At 50.2% G+C, this 17,930-nt stretch overlaps 1 protein-coding gene across 1 annotated transcript; it reads right to left on the bottom strand.

Moving 5' to 3' along the window:
* Positions 1-10,620: 10,620 nt before the first annotated feature.
* Positions 10,621-16,849, bottom strand: LOC136581117 (uncharacterized). The gene is made up of 3 exons (XM_066582102.1): positions 16,144-16,849; positions 12,786-13,497; positions 10,621-10,897 (listed from the first exon to the last, which is right to left on the bottom strand). Exons 1-3 carry the CDS (start codon positions 16,847-16,849, stop codon positions 10,621-10,623), a joined length of 1,695 nt encoding a protein of 564 aa, XP_066438199.1.
* Positions 16,850-17,930: the final 1,081 nt, after the last annotated feature.

Raw genomic sequence — 17,930 nt, 5'->3', positions numbered from 1 at the left:
TGGCACATAGGTTCCCCATTGCTATGCCCACGTGTGCAGCTCCTGGTGGAGGTGGCACAGGATTGGATTTCTCATTGCTTCTGTACAGCATTGTGGGCTATCGCCCCACCACTTTTAAAGAGGGTCGCTGCCTAGCCGTGCCAACCCTCTGCAGTGTGTGCCTGCAGTTCCTCCTCATGGCAGACGCACTTATAAATAGACATGAGGGTGGTGTGGCATGAGGGCAGCTGAAGGCTGCGCAGGGATAGTTTGGTGTGCGCTGTGGACACTGTGTCGTGCAGGGGGGAGGGGGGTTGGGCAGCATGTAACCCAGGAGAAGTGGCAGTGGAGTGTCATGCAGGCAGTGATTGTGCTTTGTTGTAGGTAGTGTGGTGCTTAGCTAAGGTATGCCATGCTAATGAGGGCTTTTCAGAAGTAAAAGTTGTTGGGAGGGGGGGGCCCACTCTTGCCGGTATTGTGGCTTAATAGTGGGACCTGTGAACTTGAGATGCAGCCCAACATGTAGCCCCTCGCCTGCCCTATCTGTTGCTGTGTCGTTCCCATCACTTTCTTGAATTGCCCAGATTTTCACACATGGAAACCTTAGCGAGCATCGGCGAAATACAAAAATGCTCGGGTCGCCCATTGACTTCAATGGGGTTCGTTATTCGAAACAAACACCCGAGCATCGCGAAAATTTCGTCCCGAGTACCGAGCACCCGAGCATTTTGGTGCTCGCTCATCTCTAATAACAACACCGTTAATTATGAAAGAAAAAACAACAGTAAAGAAAAAAAGCTCTACAATAACAAAAAACACTCCACCTATCACGAGATCAAAAATAAACCAATATTTCAGCAAGACGCTGACCACGAAAACCCCACAAACATTAAAAAATCAATCAAAAGGAGGAGAGGCAAAAGAGGGGGTAGAAAGAGTAGAACAAAAAGAGAGAAGGAAACCTACGATAACAAAAATGAAGAAATAACAAACAATCAATCCCGAACATATGGCATATTCAACATCTCTAGTCAAAAATTATATAAAAATGATGTAGAATTATTAGCCAAAGGGCTATCCTTTTGCCCTAGCAATAATTTAAATTTGTTTGATATATTCATAGATCTCCATCAATTCATCAGGAAATTGACCCTAAATAGGTACTACATCATGAATAAAGATAATTGTTTAGAAGTAAAAACTGTTGAATTTAATTTAAATGAACCCATTCAAACAGATCTTAAACCTATTAATAATTTTTACCCTATAGAAAGTAAAGGCCCCCATATAGAAATTTTCTACAATAATGTTTTAAAAGAATTTACTGATTTAGAAGGAGATATTAAAAAACAAAACACAAAAAAGAATTTAACTAGGGCTCAACAATAAAACGATTCAAGAATGATAATGAATTAGTAATAAAAAAAGCAGATAAGGGAGGGGGGATCGTGCTTATGGATCTAACAAGATATAACAAAGTTAGTTTAATGATTTTAGAAGATAAAGAACAATACAGCGAATTAAAAACAGATCCCACAGATAGTATACAAAGGGCACTAAACACGTTAGTGCAAAAAGGTATTGATAATTTAGGAGTTACCAAGATAGAAGGCAAATATATAATGCAAATCCAACCAGAGATTCCGTATTTTCATCATCTTCCCAAAGTACATAAAAACAGTATAGATCCCCCCGGGAGACCTATCATTGCGGGGATACAATCCATCACCAGTCGTTTAGCTGAATACATCGATAGACAGCTGCAAAAATACATGCAGAGTCTTCCATCCTATCTGAAAGACTCTGGTCATCTGAGAGAAATCATTAAAGATGTTCAGTGGAAAGATACATATGTCTGGTGTTCACTAGACGTAGAAGGACTTTATTCCTGCATTCTGCACAATAAAGGCGTCCGATCCGTTCAAAAATATTTAGATACCGATTTTTTAATGCCCAAAGCCCAAGTCCAATTTATAATAGAATCCATTTCATTCATTTTAGAAAACAATTATTTTACATACGATAATAGATTTTTTAAACAGGAGCGGGGGACGGCAATGGGCTGTAAATTCCCCCGACGTATGCAAATTTGTATGTCGGGGCTTTTGAAGAGAATAATATTTTAGATGATAGGATAGTTCTATTTAAAAGATATATAGATGATATTTTAATCATATGGGACGGTGAAACGAAAGAATTGGAAGAATTTACAAATCGACTCAATTGCAACGATCAGAATTTAAAATTCACTATTAACATAGATAAAAAGAAATTAATATTTTTAGACCTTGAACTCCATTCGGAAAACAACGAAATTTTTACTGTCACGCATTTTAAAAAAGTCGACAGCAATAATTATATAGATTTTACAAGCTGTCATGCCCGGCATTGGAAGACTAATATTCCTTACGGACAATATAAGAGGATTGGAAGGAATTGTACAAAAACTGAAGATTATGTCCAACAGTCTGATATTTTAAAGAAAAATTTTTTAGAAAAACACTATCCCAAATCGCTTATCAACGCAGCCCAAAATAAAGTAATGATAGAAAGAGAAAAGAATGTAGAAAAATCCCCGGTAAAAGAAAAACAAAAACAAAATAATGCATATAAAAAAACATCCTTTATAACCAAGTATAATAACCAGTCGAATAATATAAGAGGTATTTTAAAAAAACATTGGCCCATTTTACTTAACGATCCTGTTTTAAAACCCGTTTTAGAAGTCGAACCTAGATTAGTTTTCAGAAAAAATAAAACATTACAGAACATTAGAGATGAGCGAACGCGTTCGTCCGAGCTTGATATTCGTGCGAATATTAGGGTGTTCGGGATGTTCGTTATTCGTAACGAACACCATGCGGTGTTGTGGTTATTTTCACTTCCTTCCCTGAGACGTTAGCGCGCTTTTCTGGCCAATTGAAAGACAGGGAAGGCATTACAACTTCCCCCTGCAACGTTTAAGCCCTATACCACCCCCCTGCTGTGAGTGGCTGGCGAGATCAGGTGTTCGCCTAATATAAAAGTCGGCCCCTCCCGCGGCTCGCCTCAGATGCGGTGTGAGTTAGATGAGGGACAGTGCTGTTTATACCGGAGCTGCTGTAGGGAAAGAATTGGTAGTTAGTGTAGGCTTCAAGACCCCCCAAAGGTCCTTATTAGGGCCACTGATAGCTGTGTGTTGGCTGCTGTTAGCAGTGGCATTTTTTTTTTCTCAAAATCGCCTCTGCAGACCGTTGCACCTGGCATTAGGGACAGAAGTGCTGCATAGGCAGGGAGAGTGTTAGGAGTGAGTGTAGCCTTCAAGAACCTCAACGGTCCTTTCTAGGGCCATATTTATCCGTGTGCAGTACTGTCCAGGCTGCTGTTAGCTGTGCTGCATTTTTTTTGGGCTTCTCAAAATCGCCTCTGCAGAGCATTCCACCCTCCATTGATACTGCAGGGAAAGAATTGTATAGGCAGGGCCACAACACAGTTATTATTCATAGAATATACGCAGTGCTGCCTTTTGGTGGAAAAACAAGTGGAAACAAATCTATTTGTCCAGCCTGTGTCCGTCCTTACGGGCGGTGGACACGTGTGAGCTGCGTGAAAAACATTGCTAAATCAGACGCACCCAGCTACGCTTTACTGCTGGCTTCGCCATTTGCTTTCCTTAATTGGGAAAAAAAATACCTGCTCTGCCAGAGTTATAATAACTCTGCTACCCTCACGTTCTGTGACACATAAGCAGGGACACAGCACAGTTATTACACTTCTCATGTTCATTGAATATACGCAGTGCTGCCTTTTGGTGGGAAAAAACTGAAAACAAATCTATTTGTCCAGCCTCTGTCCGTCCTAACGCCTGTGGACACGTGTGAGCTGCGTGAAAAACATTGCTAAATCATACGCACCCAGCTACGCTTTACTGCTGGCTTCGCCATTTGCTTTCCTTAATTGGGAAAAAAAATACCTGCTCTGCCAGAGTTATAATAACTCTGCTACCCTCACGTTCTGTGACACATAAGCAGGGACACAGCACAGTTATTAAACTTCTCATGTTCATTGAATATACGCAGTGCTGCCTTTTGGTGGGAAAAAACTGAAAACAAATCTATTTGTCCAGCCTCTGTCCGTCCTAACGCCTGTGGACACGTGTGAGCTGCGTGAAAAACATTGCTAAATCATACGCACCCAGCTACGCTTTACTGCTGGCTTCGCCATTTGCTTTCCTTAATTGGGAAAAAAAATACCTGCTCTGCCAGAGTTATAATAACTCTGCTACCCTCACGTTCTGTGACACATAAGCAGGGACACAGCACAGTTATTAAACTTCTCATGTTCATTGAATATACGCAGTGCTGCCTGTTGGTGGGAAAAAACTGAAAACAAATCTATTTGTCCAGCCTCTGTCCGTCCTTACGCCTGTGTAGACGTGTGAGCTGCGTGAAAAACATTGCTAAATCATACGCACCCAGCTACGCTTTACTGCTGGCTTCGCCATTTGCTTTCCTTAATTGGGAAAAAAAATACCTGCTCTGCCAGAGTTATAATAACTCTGCTACCCTCACGTTCTGTGACACATAAGCAGGGACACAGCACAGTTATTAAACTTCTCATGTTCATTGAATATACGCAGTGCTGCCTTTTGGTGGGAAAAAACTGAAAACAAATCTATTTGTCCAGCCTCTGTCCGTCCTAACGCCTGTGGACACGTGTGAGCTGCGTGAAAAACATTGCTAAATCATACGCACCCAGCTACGCTTTACTGCTGGCTTCGCCATTTGCTTTCCTTAATTGGGAAAAAAAATACCTGCTCTGCCAGAGTTATAATAACTCTGCTACCCTCACGTTCTGTGACACATAAGCAGGGACACAGCACAGTTATTACACTTCTCATGTTCATTGAATATACGCAGTGCTGCCTTTTGGTGGGAAAAAACTGAAAACAAATCTATTTGTCCAGCCTCTGTCCGTCCTAACGCCTGTGGACACGTGTGAGCTGCGTGAAAAACATTGCTAAATCATACGCACCCAGCTACGCTTTACTGCTGGCTTCGCCATTTGCTTTCCTTAATTGGGAAAAAAAATACCTGCTCTGCCAGAGTTATAATAACTCTGCTACCCTCACGTTCTGTGACACATTAGCAGGGACACAGCACAGTTATTAAACTTAGATTATTCATTCACTAGAGGCAGTGGGGCCTTTCGTTTTCCCAAAAGGGCAAAAATTATATTTGGCCTGCAGTCTTGCGCCAATTTATTTCCTGCCTGTTAAATCAAATCACTGGTAATACAGCATGCTGAGGGGTAGGGGTAGGCCTAGAGGACGTGGACGCGGCCGAGGACGCGGAGGGCCAAGTCAGGGTGTGGGCACAGCCCGAGCTCCTGATCCCGGTGTGTCGCAGCCGACTGCTGCGCGATTAGGAGAGAGGCACGTTTCTGGCGTCCCCACATTCATCGCCCAATTAATGGGTCCACGCGGGAGACGGTTATTAGAAAATGAGCAGTGTGAGCAGGTCCTGTCCTGGATGGCAGAAAGTGCTTCGAGCAACCTATCGTCAACACGCAGTTCTGCGCCGTCCACTGCTGCAAATCCGAATCCTCTGTCTGCTGCTCCTCCTTCCTCCCAGCCTCCTCACTCCACTACAATGACACCTGCTCAGGAGCGGGAACACTCCCAGGAACTGTTCTCGGGCCCCTGCTTAGATTGGGCAGCAGCGGTTCCTCTCCCACCAGAGGAGTTTATCGTCACTGATGCCCAACCATTCGAAAGTTCCCGGGGTCCGAGGGAAGAGGCTGGGGACTTCCGCCAACTGTCTCAACAACTTTCTGTGGGTGAGGAGGATGATGACGATCAGACACAGTTGTCTTGCAGTGAGGTAGTAGTAAGGGCAGTAAGTCCGAGGGAGCAGCGCACAGAGGATTCGGAGGAAGAGCAGCAGGACGATGAGGTGACTGACCCCACCTGGTGTGCAACGCTTACTCAGGAGGACAGGTCTTCAGAGGGGCAGGCACGGGCAGCAGCAGGGCAGGTTGCAAGAGGCAGTGCGGTGTCCAGGGGTAGAGGCAGGGCCAGACCGAATAATCCACCAAGTGTTTCCCAAAGCGCCCCCTCGCGCCATGCCACCCTGCAGAGGCCGAGGTGCTCTAAGGTCTGGCAGTTTTTCACAGAGACGCCTGACGACCGACGAACAGTGGTGTGCAACCTTTGTTGCGCAAAGCTCAGCCGGGGAGCCAACACCAACAGCCTCACCACCACCACCATGCGCAGACATATGATGGCCAAGCACCCCACAAGGTGGGACGAAGGCCGTTCACCGCCTCCGGTTTGCACCGCTGCCTCTCCCCCTGTGCCCCAACCTGCCACTGAGATGCAACCCCCCTCTCAGGACACAGGCACTACCGCCTCATGGCCTGCACCCACACCCTCATCTCCGCTGTCCTCGGCCCCCTCGAGCAGTGTAGTTCAGCGCACCGTTCAGCCGTCGCTTGCGCAAGTGTTCGAGCGCAAGCGCAAGTACGCCGCCACGCACCCGCACGCTCAAACGTTAACCGTCCGCATAGCAAAATTCATCAGCCTTGAGATGCTGCCGTATAGGGTTGTGGAAACTGAGTCCTTCAAAAGTATCATGGAGGCGGCGGCCCCGCGCTACTCAGTTCCCAGTCGCCACTACTTTTCCCGATGTGCCGTCCCAGCCCTGCACGACCACGTCTCCCGCAACATTGTGCGCGCCCTCACCAACGCGGTTAATGCCACGGTCCACTTAACTACGCACACGTGGACAAGCACAGGCGGGCAGGGCCACTACATCTCCCTGACGGCACATTGGGTGAATTTAGTGGAGGCTGGGACAGAGTCAGAGCCTGGGACCGCTCACGTCCTACCCACCCCCAGAATTGCGGGCCCCAGCTCGGTGGTGGTATCTGCGGAGGTGTATGCTTCCTCCACTAAAGCACCCTCCTCCTCCTCCTCCTCCTCCTCTGTCTCGCAATCAAGATGTGTTAGCAGCAGCATGTCGCCAGCAGTCGGTGTCGCGCGGTGTGGCAGCACAGCGGTGGGCAAGCGTCAGCAGGCCGTGCTGAAACTACTCAGCTTAGGCGATAAGAGGCACACGGCCCACGAACTGCTGCAGGGTCTGACACAGCAGACCGACCACTGGCTTGCGCCGCTGAGCCTCCAACCGGGCATGGTCGTGTGTGACAACGGGCGTAACCTGGTGGCGGCTCTGCAGCTTGGCAGCCTCACGCACGTGCCATGCCTGGCCCACGTCTTTAATTTGGTGGTTCAGCGCTTTCTGAAAAGCTACCCACGCTTGTCAGACCTGCTCGTAAAGGCGCGTCGGCTCTGCGCACATTTCCGCAAGTCCCACACAGACGCTGCCACCCTGCGCACCCTGCAACATCACTTTAAGCTGCCAGTGCACCGACTGCTGTGCGACGTGCCCACACGGTGGAACTCTACGCTCCACATGTTGGCCAGGCTCTATGAACAACGGAGAGCTATAGTCGAATACCAACTCCAACATGGGCGGCGCAGTGGGAGTCAGCCTCCTCAATTCCTTTCAGAAGAGTGGGCCTGGTTGGCAGACATCTGCCATGTCCTTGGTAATTTTGAGGAGTCTACCCAGGTGGTGAGCGGCGATGCTACAATCATTAGCGTCACCATTCCTCTGCTATGCATCTTGAGAAATTCCCTGCAAACCATAAAGGCAGCTGCTTTGCGCTCGGAAACGGGGGCGGGGGAAGACAGTATGCCGCTGGATAGTCAGGGCACCCTCCTGTCTATTTCTCAGCGCGTACAGGAGGAGGAGGAGGAGCATGAGGAGGATGAGGAGGAGGGGGAAGAGACAGCTTGGGCCGCTGCTGACGGTACACCGGCTGATTGCCTGTCATCCTTTCAGCGTGTATGGCCTGAGGAGGAGGAGGAGGATCCTGAAAGTGATCTTCCTAGTGAAGACAGCCATGTGTTGCGTACAGGTACCCTGGCACACATGGCTGACTTCATGTTAGGATGCCTTTCTCGTGACCCTCGCGTTGCACGCATTCTGGCCACTACGGATTACTGGGTGTACACACTGCTCGATCCACGGTATAAGGAGAACCTGCCCACTCTGATTCCCGAAGAGGAAAGGGGTTCGAGAGTGTTGCTATACCACAGGACCCTTGCGGACAAGCTGATGGTAAAATTCCCAGCCGACAGCGCTAGTGGCAGAAGGCGCAGTTCCGAGGGCCAGGTAGCAGGGGATGTGCGTAGATCGAGCAGCATGTACATCCCAGGCAGTGCAACAGTCTTTAAGGGCCTGGCCAGCTTTATGGCTCCCCACCAAGACTGTGTCACCGCTCCCCAGTCACGGCTGAGTCGGCGGGAGCACTGTAAAAGGATGGTGAGGGAGTACGTAGCGGATCGCACGACCATCCTTGGTGACGCCTCTGCCCCCTACAACTACTGGGTGTCGAAGCTGGACATGTGGCCTGAACTAGCGCTGTATGCCCTGGAGGTGCTTGCTTGTCCTGCGGCTAGCGTGTTGTCGGAGAGGGTGTTTAGTGCGGCTGGGGGAATCATCACAGATAAGCGTAGCCGCTTGTCAACCGACAGTGCCGACAGGCTAACACTCATCAAGATGAACAAAGGCTGGATTTCCCCAGACTTCTGTTCTCCACCAGCGGACAGCAGCGATACGTAAGCAATACGTAGGCTGCACCCGCGGATGGAAGCTACGTTCTCTCTCACCATCCAAAACGGGGACATTTCTGCTTCATCAATCTGTGTCTAATATTCCTCCTCCTCCTCCTCCTGCTCCTCCTCCTGAAACCTCACGTAATCACGCTGAACGGGCAATTTTTCTTAGGGCCACAAGGCTCACTCAAATAATTTTTCAGAACAATTTTTATAAGTTTCAATGCGCTTAAAAGCATTGGAACTTTAACTTGAACCAATTTTTCGTTACACTGGGCTGCCTCCAGGCCTAGTTACCACTTAAGCCACATTAACCAAAGCGATTAATGGGTTTCACCTGCCCTCTTGGCTGGCCATGGCCAATTTTTGGGATGTACATTAGTACTGTTGATACAGCAATTTTTGTGGGCCCTCGCCTACAGTGTAATCAAATTAATTTTTAGCCCACCTGCATTACAGCTGACGTTACCTCAGCTGTGTTGGGCAATGCAATGGGATATTTCTGTGTACCGCCGGTGGGTTCCAGGGAGCCACCCATGCTGTAGGTGCACACTGAGTTTTTAATACATCTGTACACTTCTAAAGAACCCCAGTCTGACTGGGGCATGCAGTGTGGGCCGAAGCCCACCTGTATTACGCACGACATTACTACCTCAGCTGTGTTGGGCAATGCAATGGGATATTTCTATGTACCGCCGGTGGCTTCCTGGCACCCACCCAGGCAGTGGGTCCACAGGGAGTTTAACCTACATGTGTCCACTTGTAAAGAACCCCAGTCTGACTGGGGCATGCAGTGTGGGCCGAAACCCACCTGCATTAACCCTTTCCAGTCCACTGTGTGACCTGTGAAGACATTAGGGTTTAAGGCTGTACAGCTCCGTTGTTGGTAGACGTCCGTCGGGGTTCTCTTACTGTATATTGCCAGCCTCTCTGCTGTCGGAGCCTATCCTACGTGTCAGCTCATGCAGTACTGGCTTTAGCCAGCATATAGCGCCGTTGTATAACAGCAGAAAAAGAGTAAGCCCCCTAGGAAAACCATATACAAATTGGATTGGAAAGGGTTAAGCACAACATTACTACCTCAGCTGTGTTGGGCAATGCAATGGGATATTTCTGTGTACCGCCGGTGGGTTCCAGGGAGCCACCCATGCTGTGGGTCGACAGGGACTTCACAATAGGGAGTTGTACCTGCCTGTGTCTATGAATTAAAAAGCCCGGTCTGACTGGGGCATGCAGACACCTTGACAGAATGAATAGTGTGTGGCACATAGGTTCCCCATTGCTATGCCCACGTGTGCAGCTCCTGATGGCGGTGGCACAGGATTCTATTTCTCATTGCTTCTGTACAGCATTGTGGGCTATCGCTCCGCCACTTTTAAAGAGGGTCGCTGCCTAGCCGTGCCAACCTCTGCAGTGTGTGCCTGCGGTCCCTCGTCATGGCAGACGCAATTCTAAATAGACATGAGCGTGGTGTGGCATGAGGGCAGCTGAAGGCTGCCCAGGGACACTTTGGTGTGCGCTGTGGGGGGGGGGGGAGGGGGGGCGGTTGGGCAGCATGTAACCCAGGAGAAGTGTCAGTGGAGTGTCATGCAGGCAGTGATTGTGCTTTGTTGGAGGTAGTGTGGTGCTTAGCAAAGGTATGCCATGCTAATGAGGGCTTTTCAGAAGTAAAAGTTGTTGGGAGGGGGGGGGGGGGCCCACTCTTGCCGGTATTGTGGCTTAATAGTGGGACCTGTGAACTTGAGATGCAGCCCAACATGTAGCCCCTCGCCTGCCCTATCCGTCACTGTGTCATTCCCATCACTTTCCTGAATTGCCCAGATTTTCACACATGAAAACCTTAGCGAGCATCGGCGAAATACAAAAATGTTCTGGTCGCCCATTGACTTCAATGGGGTTCGTTGTTCGAAACGAACCCTCGAGCATCACGGGAAGTTCGTTCCGAATAACGAACACCCGAACATTTTGGTGTTCGCTCATCTCTAATCTAGATCCACCTGGAACCAGTCCACATTATTCACCGGGCAAAAGGACAGTCCTTTACTTAACACAGCGGTTTCAATTTTGCTTAATGTTCTAGATGATATATTCACCACTAGGTCTGTCTCTGCATTCTCCCCTCTGGCATCGGTGGTCTGTCTGCGGATCTGGTCATCATTCTTCCTTGACCCCTTCCGTGTCCTCTTATGTTTCCTTCCACCACGTCTCTGTCTGCGTTGGGATTTTCTTTTCTCTTCTTCTGGAATCTCCCACCAGCTCCTAAAAAAGAATCTCTGTTACTCTGTTCACCCATCAACTCATCAGCCGAACTCGAGCCTGCTGAGGAAAAACCAAATTCTCTGCGTGGTTTAAATCTTCTTCACTGTCTGTGTTTCACAGCCCTGGGTTCATGCATATTCTGGGAAGCTTGTCCTTGCCAACTATAAACACGATTGTTATTATAGTCCTCTAAATCCCGGAACCATTTGCTTTTCTTTTGCTTCTCCAAATCCGCTCTATATTTTTTAATGAAATCCATGACTAGGGTATTACGGAGTCGCCGGGCACTGTGACCTATCCCCACCTCCCTTTACCTCCATACCTTACAAACCACGCAACACCAATATTGGATTAATTAATGGCCACAGCAGCCACATTTATTTAAACAACAAACATCAACAGTAAAATAACCAATTTTTAACCGCAGATAACCTGGGAAGGGATCCCATGGAGCCCTACCCCCGGACTGTCGCCTTACCAGAAAAACTGGAAGTAGTTGTGCCTGTCACCCGTCGCATGGCGGACTCGGGCAACACTACTTCCCTACAAGTGCCCCGGCCGCAAGTCGACAGACACGGGGGCCCGGCACTCTCCACTTCGTCTCAGGTCGCCTCATCCGGACCCTGAGGACGGCTAGCCATAACCTGGCTAACCCATCCCAAAACCACTGCAAGGCACCGCCTTGCTACTCCCATAGGCGACAGTTCTAACAAACAGTTTACCGAGGGGAACGGAAGCTATCCAGCTCCCTGTTACCCCCTACTACCCCCACTTTCTGACTCCACGGGACCCCTCCACAGCCAGCACGGCTTGACCCCCTCAAGCCTGCGCCGCCCGCCACAACAACAACGCTCGCTCGATTCCTTCCTGAATCCCCTCCATCCATAAATCTGTCCCTATCTCGTTCAGATGGACCCCATCCGACCTCCAGTAGTTGCCTATACCCCGTTCCAAATCAATATGCCTAATGGCCAAACCCCCTCGCTGCCCAACGAAGCGTGAAACTTCCCTGTTCAATTTGATTCTGGCTTTGTCTAACCCCTTAATTGATCTCACCCCCCTCCACGTTTTTCTGGGGACTATCTCCGACCAGACTATTTTTAATCCCGGGTATGACGACATCAATCTAAGTATGTCATACCTAATGTCCCTAGATAAGTCTCTAAACGGTCTCTGCCCCAAATCATTCCCCCCGGCGTGCAGGACCAGTACGTCCGGCACTCTATCCAACTCTATTCCTCTTTCCACTTCTTCTATCACCCTACCCCACAGCATCCCCCTAATCCCAATCCACCTGAGTAACGCCTCACTCCTAGCAAACCGAAGCTGCCTCCCGTTAGACCTAACCCTAGCCCGCTCAGCCCCCCAAAAAACAAAAGAATGTCCTAATATCCACACTAAAGCTTGAGGACAACCTGAAAGAAAACAAAACAGAACCAATCACAGACAAAATAAATCCACTTTTTTATTATTAAACAAAAATTTTTTTTTTTTTAATTTTTTTATTTTTTTTTTTTTTATTATTTTTATTTTTTTATTTTTATTTATTTATTTATTTATTTATATATATATATATATATTTTTTTTTTTTTTAAATATTAATTTCTTTAAATACCTTACAACTCTTAATTATAACAGGTGTGGTCGTACATATGACCTAAATCGTGCCGAGTCCCAACGCCCTATCCTTCTCACCGCCTGCTCATCCATACCCTGAACCGTGGCCTCCGTCGCTGCCCCGATTCTGAAGGAATGGGACCCAAACTGCGAGCTATCAAAACCCGCCTCCTCTAACGCTCTCTTAAAAACCGCCGTGAATTGGAAACGCGACAAAAATTGCCCGTCCCGGTGTCGAAACAATGGACCGCTACCCCCCCCTGCAACTTGCCTATAGTTATTGAAAGCTCTAATCGGGCACATAACAGCCCCTGCGACCTTTCCCAACCGTACCAGTTGTCCCCTCCCCTCCTGATCTGTCTTAGACCGTCGCACAAAAATTTCCAGTCGATCCTTCACCAACCTAACGTCCTCCCTCTGCACTCCTCCCCCTACCGCCTTGCTTGGTGAAACTAATTCTCCCACCCGAAAAGCCCCAAAAAACGCCAGGGAAAAAACCGCTTTAAACAACAAACGCTCAAAATTTTCCCCGCAAACCGAGTCTATGGCCCCCCCCAACCTTTCTAAGATGCCAAAAGACACTGGCCTTCTCGTATCTGGCCGCCCCTTCCCTCTCCTAAAACCCTTTAACGCCTGTCTTACAATAAAGTTTTTTGTCACGTCTACTACCCCTTTTAGTTTACACCCAAATGCTACCCCGGCCATAAACCTGTTAACCCGCCCCAGTGTCCACCCTTCCCTGGAACCCCTTCCCAACCAACTCAATAACATTCCTACCCTATCATCCGTCGAATAAGCCCCCCCACATTGATCCATCCAATCCTCCCACTCCGTCCACGCAGCGCTATACGCCGCTCTCGTCCCCCGAGCCAGTGATTGTGAAATCAAGTCCCCCACTGCTCGCTTACCACGTTCCAGAGCTGTTGAGGGCACCGCCTCCCCGTCTGCTCCGCTCCCGGCGCCAGCGTCCGGAACCGCTCCCACTGAAAGCGAGAGAGAGCATCCGCAATTGAATTATGGACTCCTGGAACGTGAACCGCTACTATCCAGATGTTCAGTGCCAGCGCTTCAAGTACTAAGTGCCGCAATAAATTAACAACTGGGGGAGATGAGGCCGTCATATTATTGATGACCTGTACAACCCCCAAGTTGTCGCAGTGAAACCTCACCTTTCGATCCCGAAAGTGAGCCCCCCAAAGCGCCACCGCTACAACTATTGGAAATAGCTCCAATAGCACCAGGTTCCGAACCAGGCCCTCTCGCTTCCACTGTTCTGGCCATTCGCCAACACACCACTTGCCCTGAAAATAGGCCCCAAAACCTGCCCCCCCAGCTGCGTCTGTGAACAGCTCCCAGTCTGCGTTTTCGCTGACTTCGGCCATCATAACCGACCTGCCGTTGTAACGCTTCAAAAAAGCGTCCCAAACCGCCAGATCGTTTTTGTGTCCTGATCCTAACCTAATAAAATGATGGGGAGCGCTCACCCCTGCCGTCGCTGCCGCCATCCGCCTGCAGAAGACCCGGCCCATAGGCATGATTCTGCAGGCAAAGTTAAGCTTGCCCAGCAAGGATTGCAAACGTCGCAACGTGACTTTTTTGGCGGAACGCGCAAACTGCACCTCCCCCTGCAAATCGCGCAATTTATTTTCCGGCAGTCGGCACTCCATTGCATCTGTATCGATGGAAATGCCCAAAAAACTAAGGCAGGTTGTGGGGCCCTCCGTTTTTTCCGGGGCCAGCGGTACACCAAACCGCTCTGCCACCCACTGGACCGTACCCAGTAGGGTCGCACAAAGTGGCGACCCCCCGGGACCAACGCACAAGAAGTCATCCAGATAATGGATGACCGATTGTACTGCCGCGGTATCCCTTACCACCCATTCGAGGAATGTGCTAAAGGCCTCGAAGTATGCGCATGAGATGGAACATCCCATAGGCAAACAGCGATCCGCGAAGAATTCTCCCTCCCAAAAACACCCCAGTAGTCTAATGCTCTCAGGTGCCACCGGCAGTAGGCGAAAGGCCGATTCAATATCGACCTTTGCCAACAAAGCCCCCCTACCGTATTTTCTAACCCACCGAACGGCCGCATCGAATGACGTATAAACTACTGAACAAATGTCAGGGTCAATTCCGTCATTCACCGAGGACCCTTTTGGATAGGATAGGTGGTGAATTAGCCGAAACTCATTCGGCTCTTTTTTCGGCACCACGCCAAGTGGCGACACCACCAAATCTGGAACAGGGGGTTCGGAAAAGGGGCCGGCCATGCGGCCTAGCCTCACTTCCTTCGCGAGCTTCTTCCCCACCACCCCCGGGTGCTCCCGCGCCGAACGCAAATTTTTAACCGAAAAGGGGACCGCGTGAGCCGGGGGTGGGATAACAAAACCGTCTAAAAAACCGTTCAACAGTAATTCCGCCTTTTCCCTATCTGGATATTTATTTAGAAAGGGTGCCATCTCTGCCACCCTCACTGGGGTCATCCCTTTTTGGAACACCCCCTGCACCTCTACCCCGACCTTTTTTGAAACATCTGACCGCCCCGTGGGACTGGGCACTACAATGGGAACATGCATGTTTGAACTTGCATGTCGCCCCGAATTTACATTGGCCTTCATTGAATTGCCAACAAAATCCGGGCCGATTCCCTCCAGCCTGCCCTCCTTGTCCTGATCCGGAAGTAGAGGCCGAGCCCGAAGACCCGGCGCCTCCTTGAAAGGGATGTCCTAGCCGTGCCGGGGCCATCACCCTCAGCCACAGCCCGATATCTTTTTGGTCCCACCGAATGGAGGGACGCACCGCCTTACGTTGCCTGAACTGCTCGTCGTATCGCAGCCAGGTCTGTCCACCGTAAACCCGATAGGCTTCGCCAATCGAGTCTAGGTAGCAAAAAAGGCCGGAACAATTTTCCGGCGCTTTTTCCCCAATCACGCTTGCCAGAATGGCGAACGCTTGGAGCCAGTTAGTGAACGTCTGTGGGATCAGACGCCACCTCCGCTTCTCCTCTTCCTCCTTTTTGAATTCGGTTCTCTTCCCCTTGTCAAGGTTAAATTTCTCCAAGGGGAGGAGGGAGAATATTTCGACATATTCGTCCCTCCATATTTTCTCTCTAACTTCTTTCTTCAGATGGGCCCCCAGGGGGCCCTCGAAGCAGACGTACACCTCCCCCCTGGCTCTATCATCCAATCTAACCCCGTCCCCATCTTTTTCCGCTACCGTTACTGACTGGTTAACGCCCGCACCCCCGCTTGCTGCCTGTCTCCTGTCCCCCTGCGAGCCTATGTCCGAGCTCCATGCTGACACCACTGAAGGGGATGGCTGTTCTATGGCTCCCCACACCGCCTATTCACCCCCAGTCCCCCCAGACGAGCTCCCGCTTGGGCCGCTCGTGACGCTGGATGACGCTCTACACGGCGCTATGTCCGCCGCCACAGGCGGCGTGGCTTGCCCTACTCCCTCCCCCCCCTGACGCATAAGTAACCCACACAACACACCCAGCAACGCTCCCATATCGCCCCCGCCCGGCACGTTAACCGTCGCTGCGCCACCGCCTGCTTGCGCCCCTGACCTAACTCCCGTACGCGCCACATGGCTGAACGCATTGGACAATACCGACATAGATCTCTCACCTGGCTGCGAGGGGGCTGTGTACCCACCAGCCGCTGCTCCCACGTCCTGCTGCTGACTCTCATCGTCCTCCGGGTCGTCGATCCTTGCTGCTGGTAGCTCTCCTCCTGGCTGAAACCGCTCTGTTCTGGTCCCAGCCGCTTTTCGTGGCGCCGATGCGCGCTTGGCCGCCTCTGTGATGCTGGGGCGCTGCCTGCTGCCCCCATCTTCGGCCTGCTGTTGCCTGATGGGGCGCTGTCTGCTGCCCCCATTGTCTGGCCTGTTGCTGCGTCTGGTGGGTGCCCCGACCGGCACATGTCCGGGTGCACCTCCCCCCGCTCCCTGCCTCCTCTCCGATGCTGCCGCTGTTTGCTGCTCAGTCGCCCTCTCCTGCTCCCTTACATCCGGAGCTGCTCTGATGTTCCGGCGTGCAGCCGCCCCCCCCGGCCTCCTTCCCCTGCCCGTAGGGGTTGCAGGAGGAACATCTCGTGGTGGGGCGGGGGAGGGGCTCCGCACGCGGCGCCGCCGAGCAGGCGCCTGCTCCGGGCTCAACCTGACCGGCACCCGAGCCCTCCTCGGTCTTCTCCCGCTTTCCTCCGGCATTGGAAACATCGGAGCTGCAGCCGGGGCCGGCGCAGCCTCTCCCGCGGGTCCATCAATCAGCCTCACCAGCCAGGTGAGGTCCCTCTCCTCCGCTTCAGCCCGGATCCTCCTCAGCATCTCTTCCATTTCTTCACCCGGTAAGTGGACGTCGGGACTCTCTTCTACAATCTTCGCCCCGCTGCCTTTCTTCTCTCCCCGCCGATATTCCGCTCCTCTTCTATGGCTTCTCTTCTCACTTCCCGCTGCCTCTTCCCGGCTCCTGGTCTTCTCTCTTCACCTTTCTTGGTCTTCCCTCTTCACCTTTCTTGGTCTTCCCTCTTCTCCCTTCCTAGTCTTCCCTCTTCTCCTTTTCTTCCTGGTCTTCCCTTCCCGGTCTTCCCTCTTCACCTTTTTACCTTTTTCTTCCCTCTTGGTCTGGTCGTCGCTGTTCTTCTTGCTTCTTCACTCTTCCACGTCTCGGCTCCAACTGCTCCTCTTTGAATTTTAACCCCTCCCCTTCCTCTTTCTTGCCGCTCTTTTCTCTCCCCACTCACCCCTCCTTCTCTTACTCCCAGCTTTCTACAATTAACCCTTTCACTCCCCGTTAACCCCGTCATGCCTGCCTCCCGCCTACACCCTGGGTTTTTCGGCTCCGGCAGTTCCTTTTTATTAACATAATGCACTTCCCACTCCTGTGAGCTGAACATGTCTGCCAATAGTCTCTCAGTTTTCTCAGCTTGTTCTTTACATACAATCACCTCCTTTTGGAGGAACTCAATGTTCAGCAACATTATATCCAACGCAAACTTATTGCAAATTGATTCAAACTTCACCGTAAAGGCCACATTACCAGGCAAAAGTGTTGGTTTTACATGGGCTCTCAGACCTCTAGGTATCCTCTTCACCTTGAAATACTTGGTCAAAGTTATTAAATGTAACTCCAGGGACGTTATACGTTTTAACCCCTTGAGTGGTGGGTTTCCTACCACCCTGTCGTGCCCACCAGGGCAGGTTTTTTAAAATGGTCTAATCATTGAATTTCAACTACTTTTGCAGTTGCGTCTCAAGAGCCATAACTTTTTCATTTTTCCATTGACACGGCCATATAAGGGCTTGTTTTTTGCGGGACAAGTTGTGATTTTTTAAACAGGGGGGAGGAAAAAAAGAAATGGGGAAAAAAGAAAAAAAGGGACCATGTCATTAAGGGGTTAAATAATGCATTAACTTC

The sequence above is a fragment of the Eleutherodactylus coqui genome, chromosome 10 (genome assembly GCF_035609145.1).
Source record: "Eleutherodactylus coqui strain aEleCoq1 chromosome 10, aEleCoq1.hap1, whole genome shotgun sequence".
In the NCBI taxonomy this organism is placed as follows: domain Eukaryota; kingdom Metazoa; phylum Chordata; class Amphibia; order Anura; family Eleutherodactylidae; genus Eleutherodactylus; species Eleutherodactylus coqui.
The sequence above is the reverse complement of the archived record's forward strand: the minus strand, read 5'-3'. Positions and strand labels throughout refer to the sequence as shown.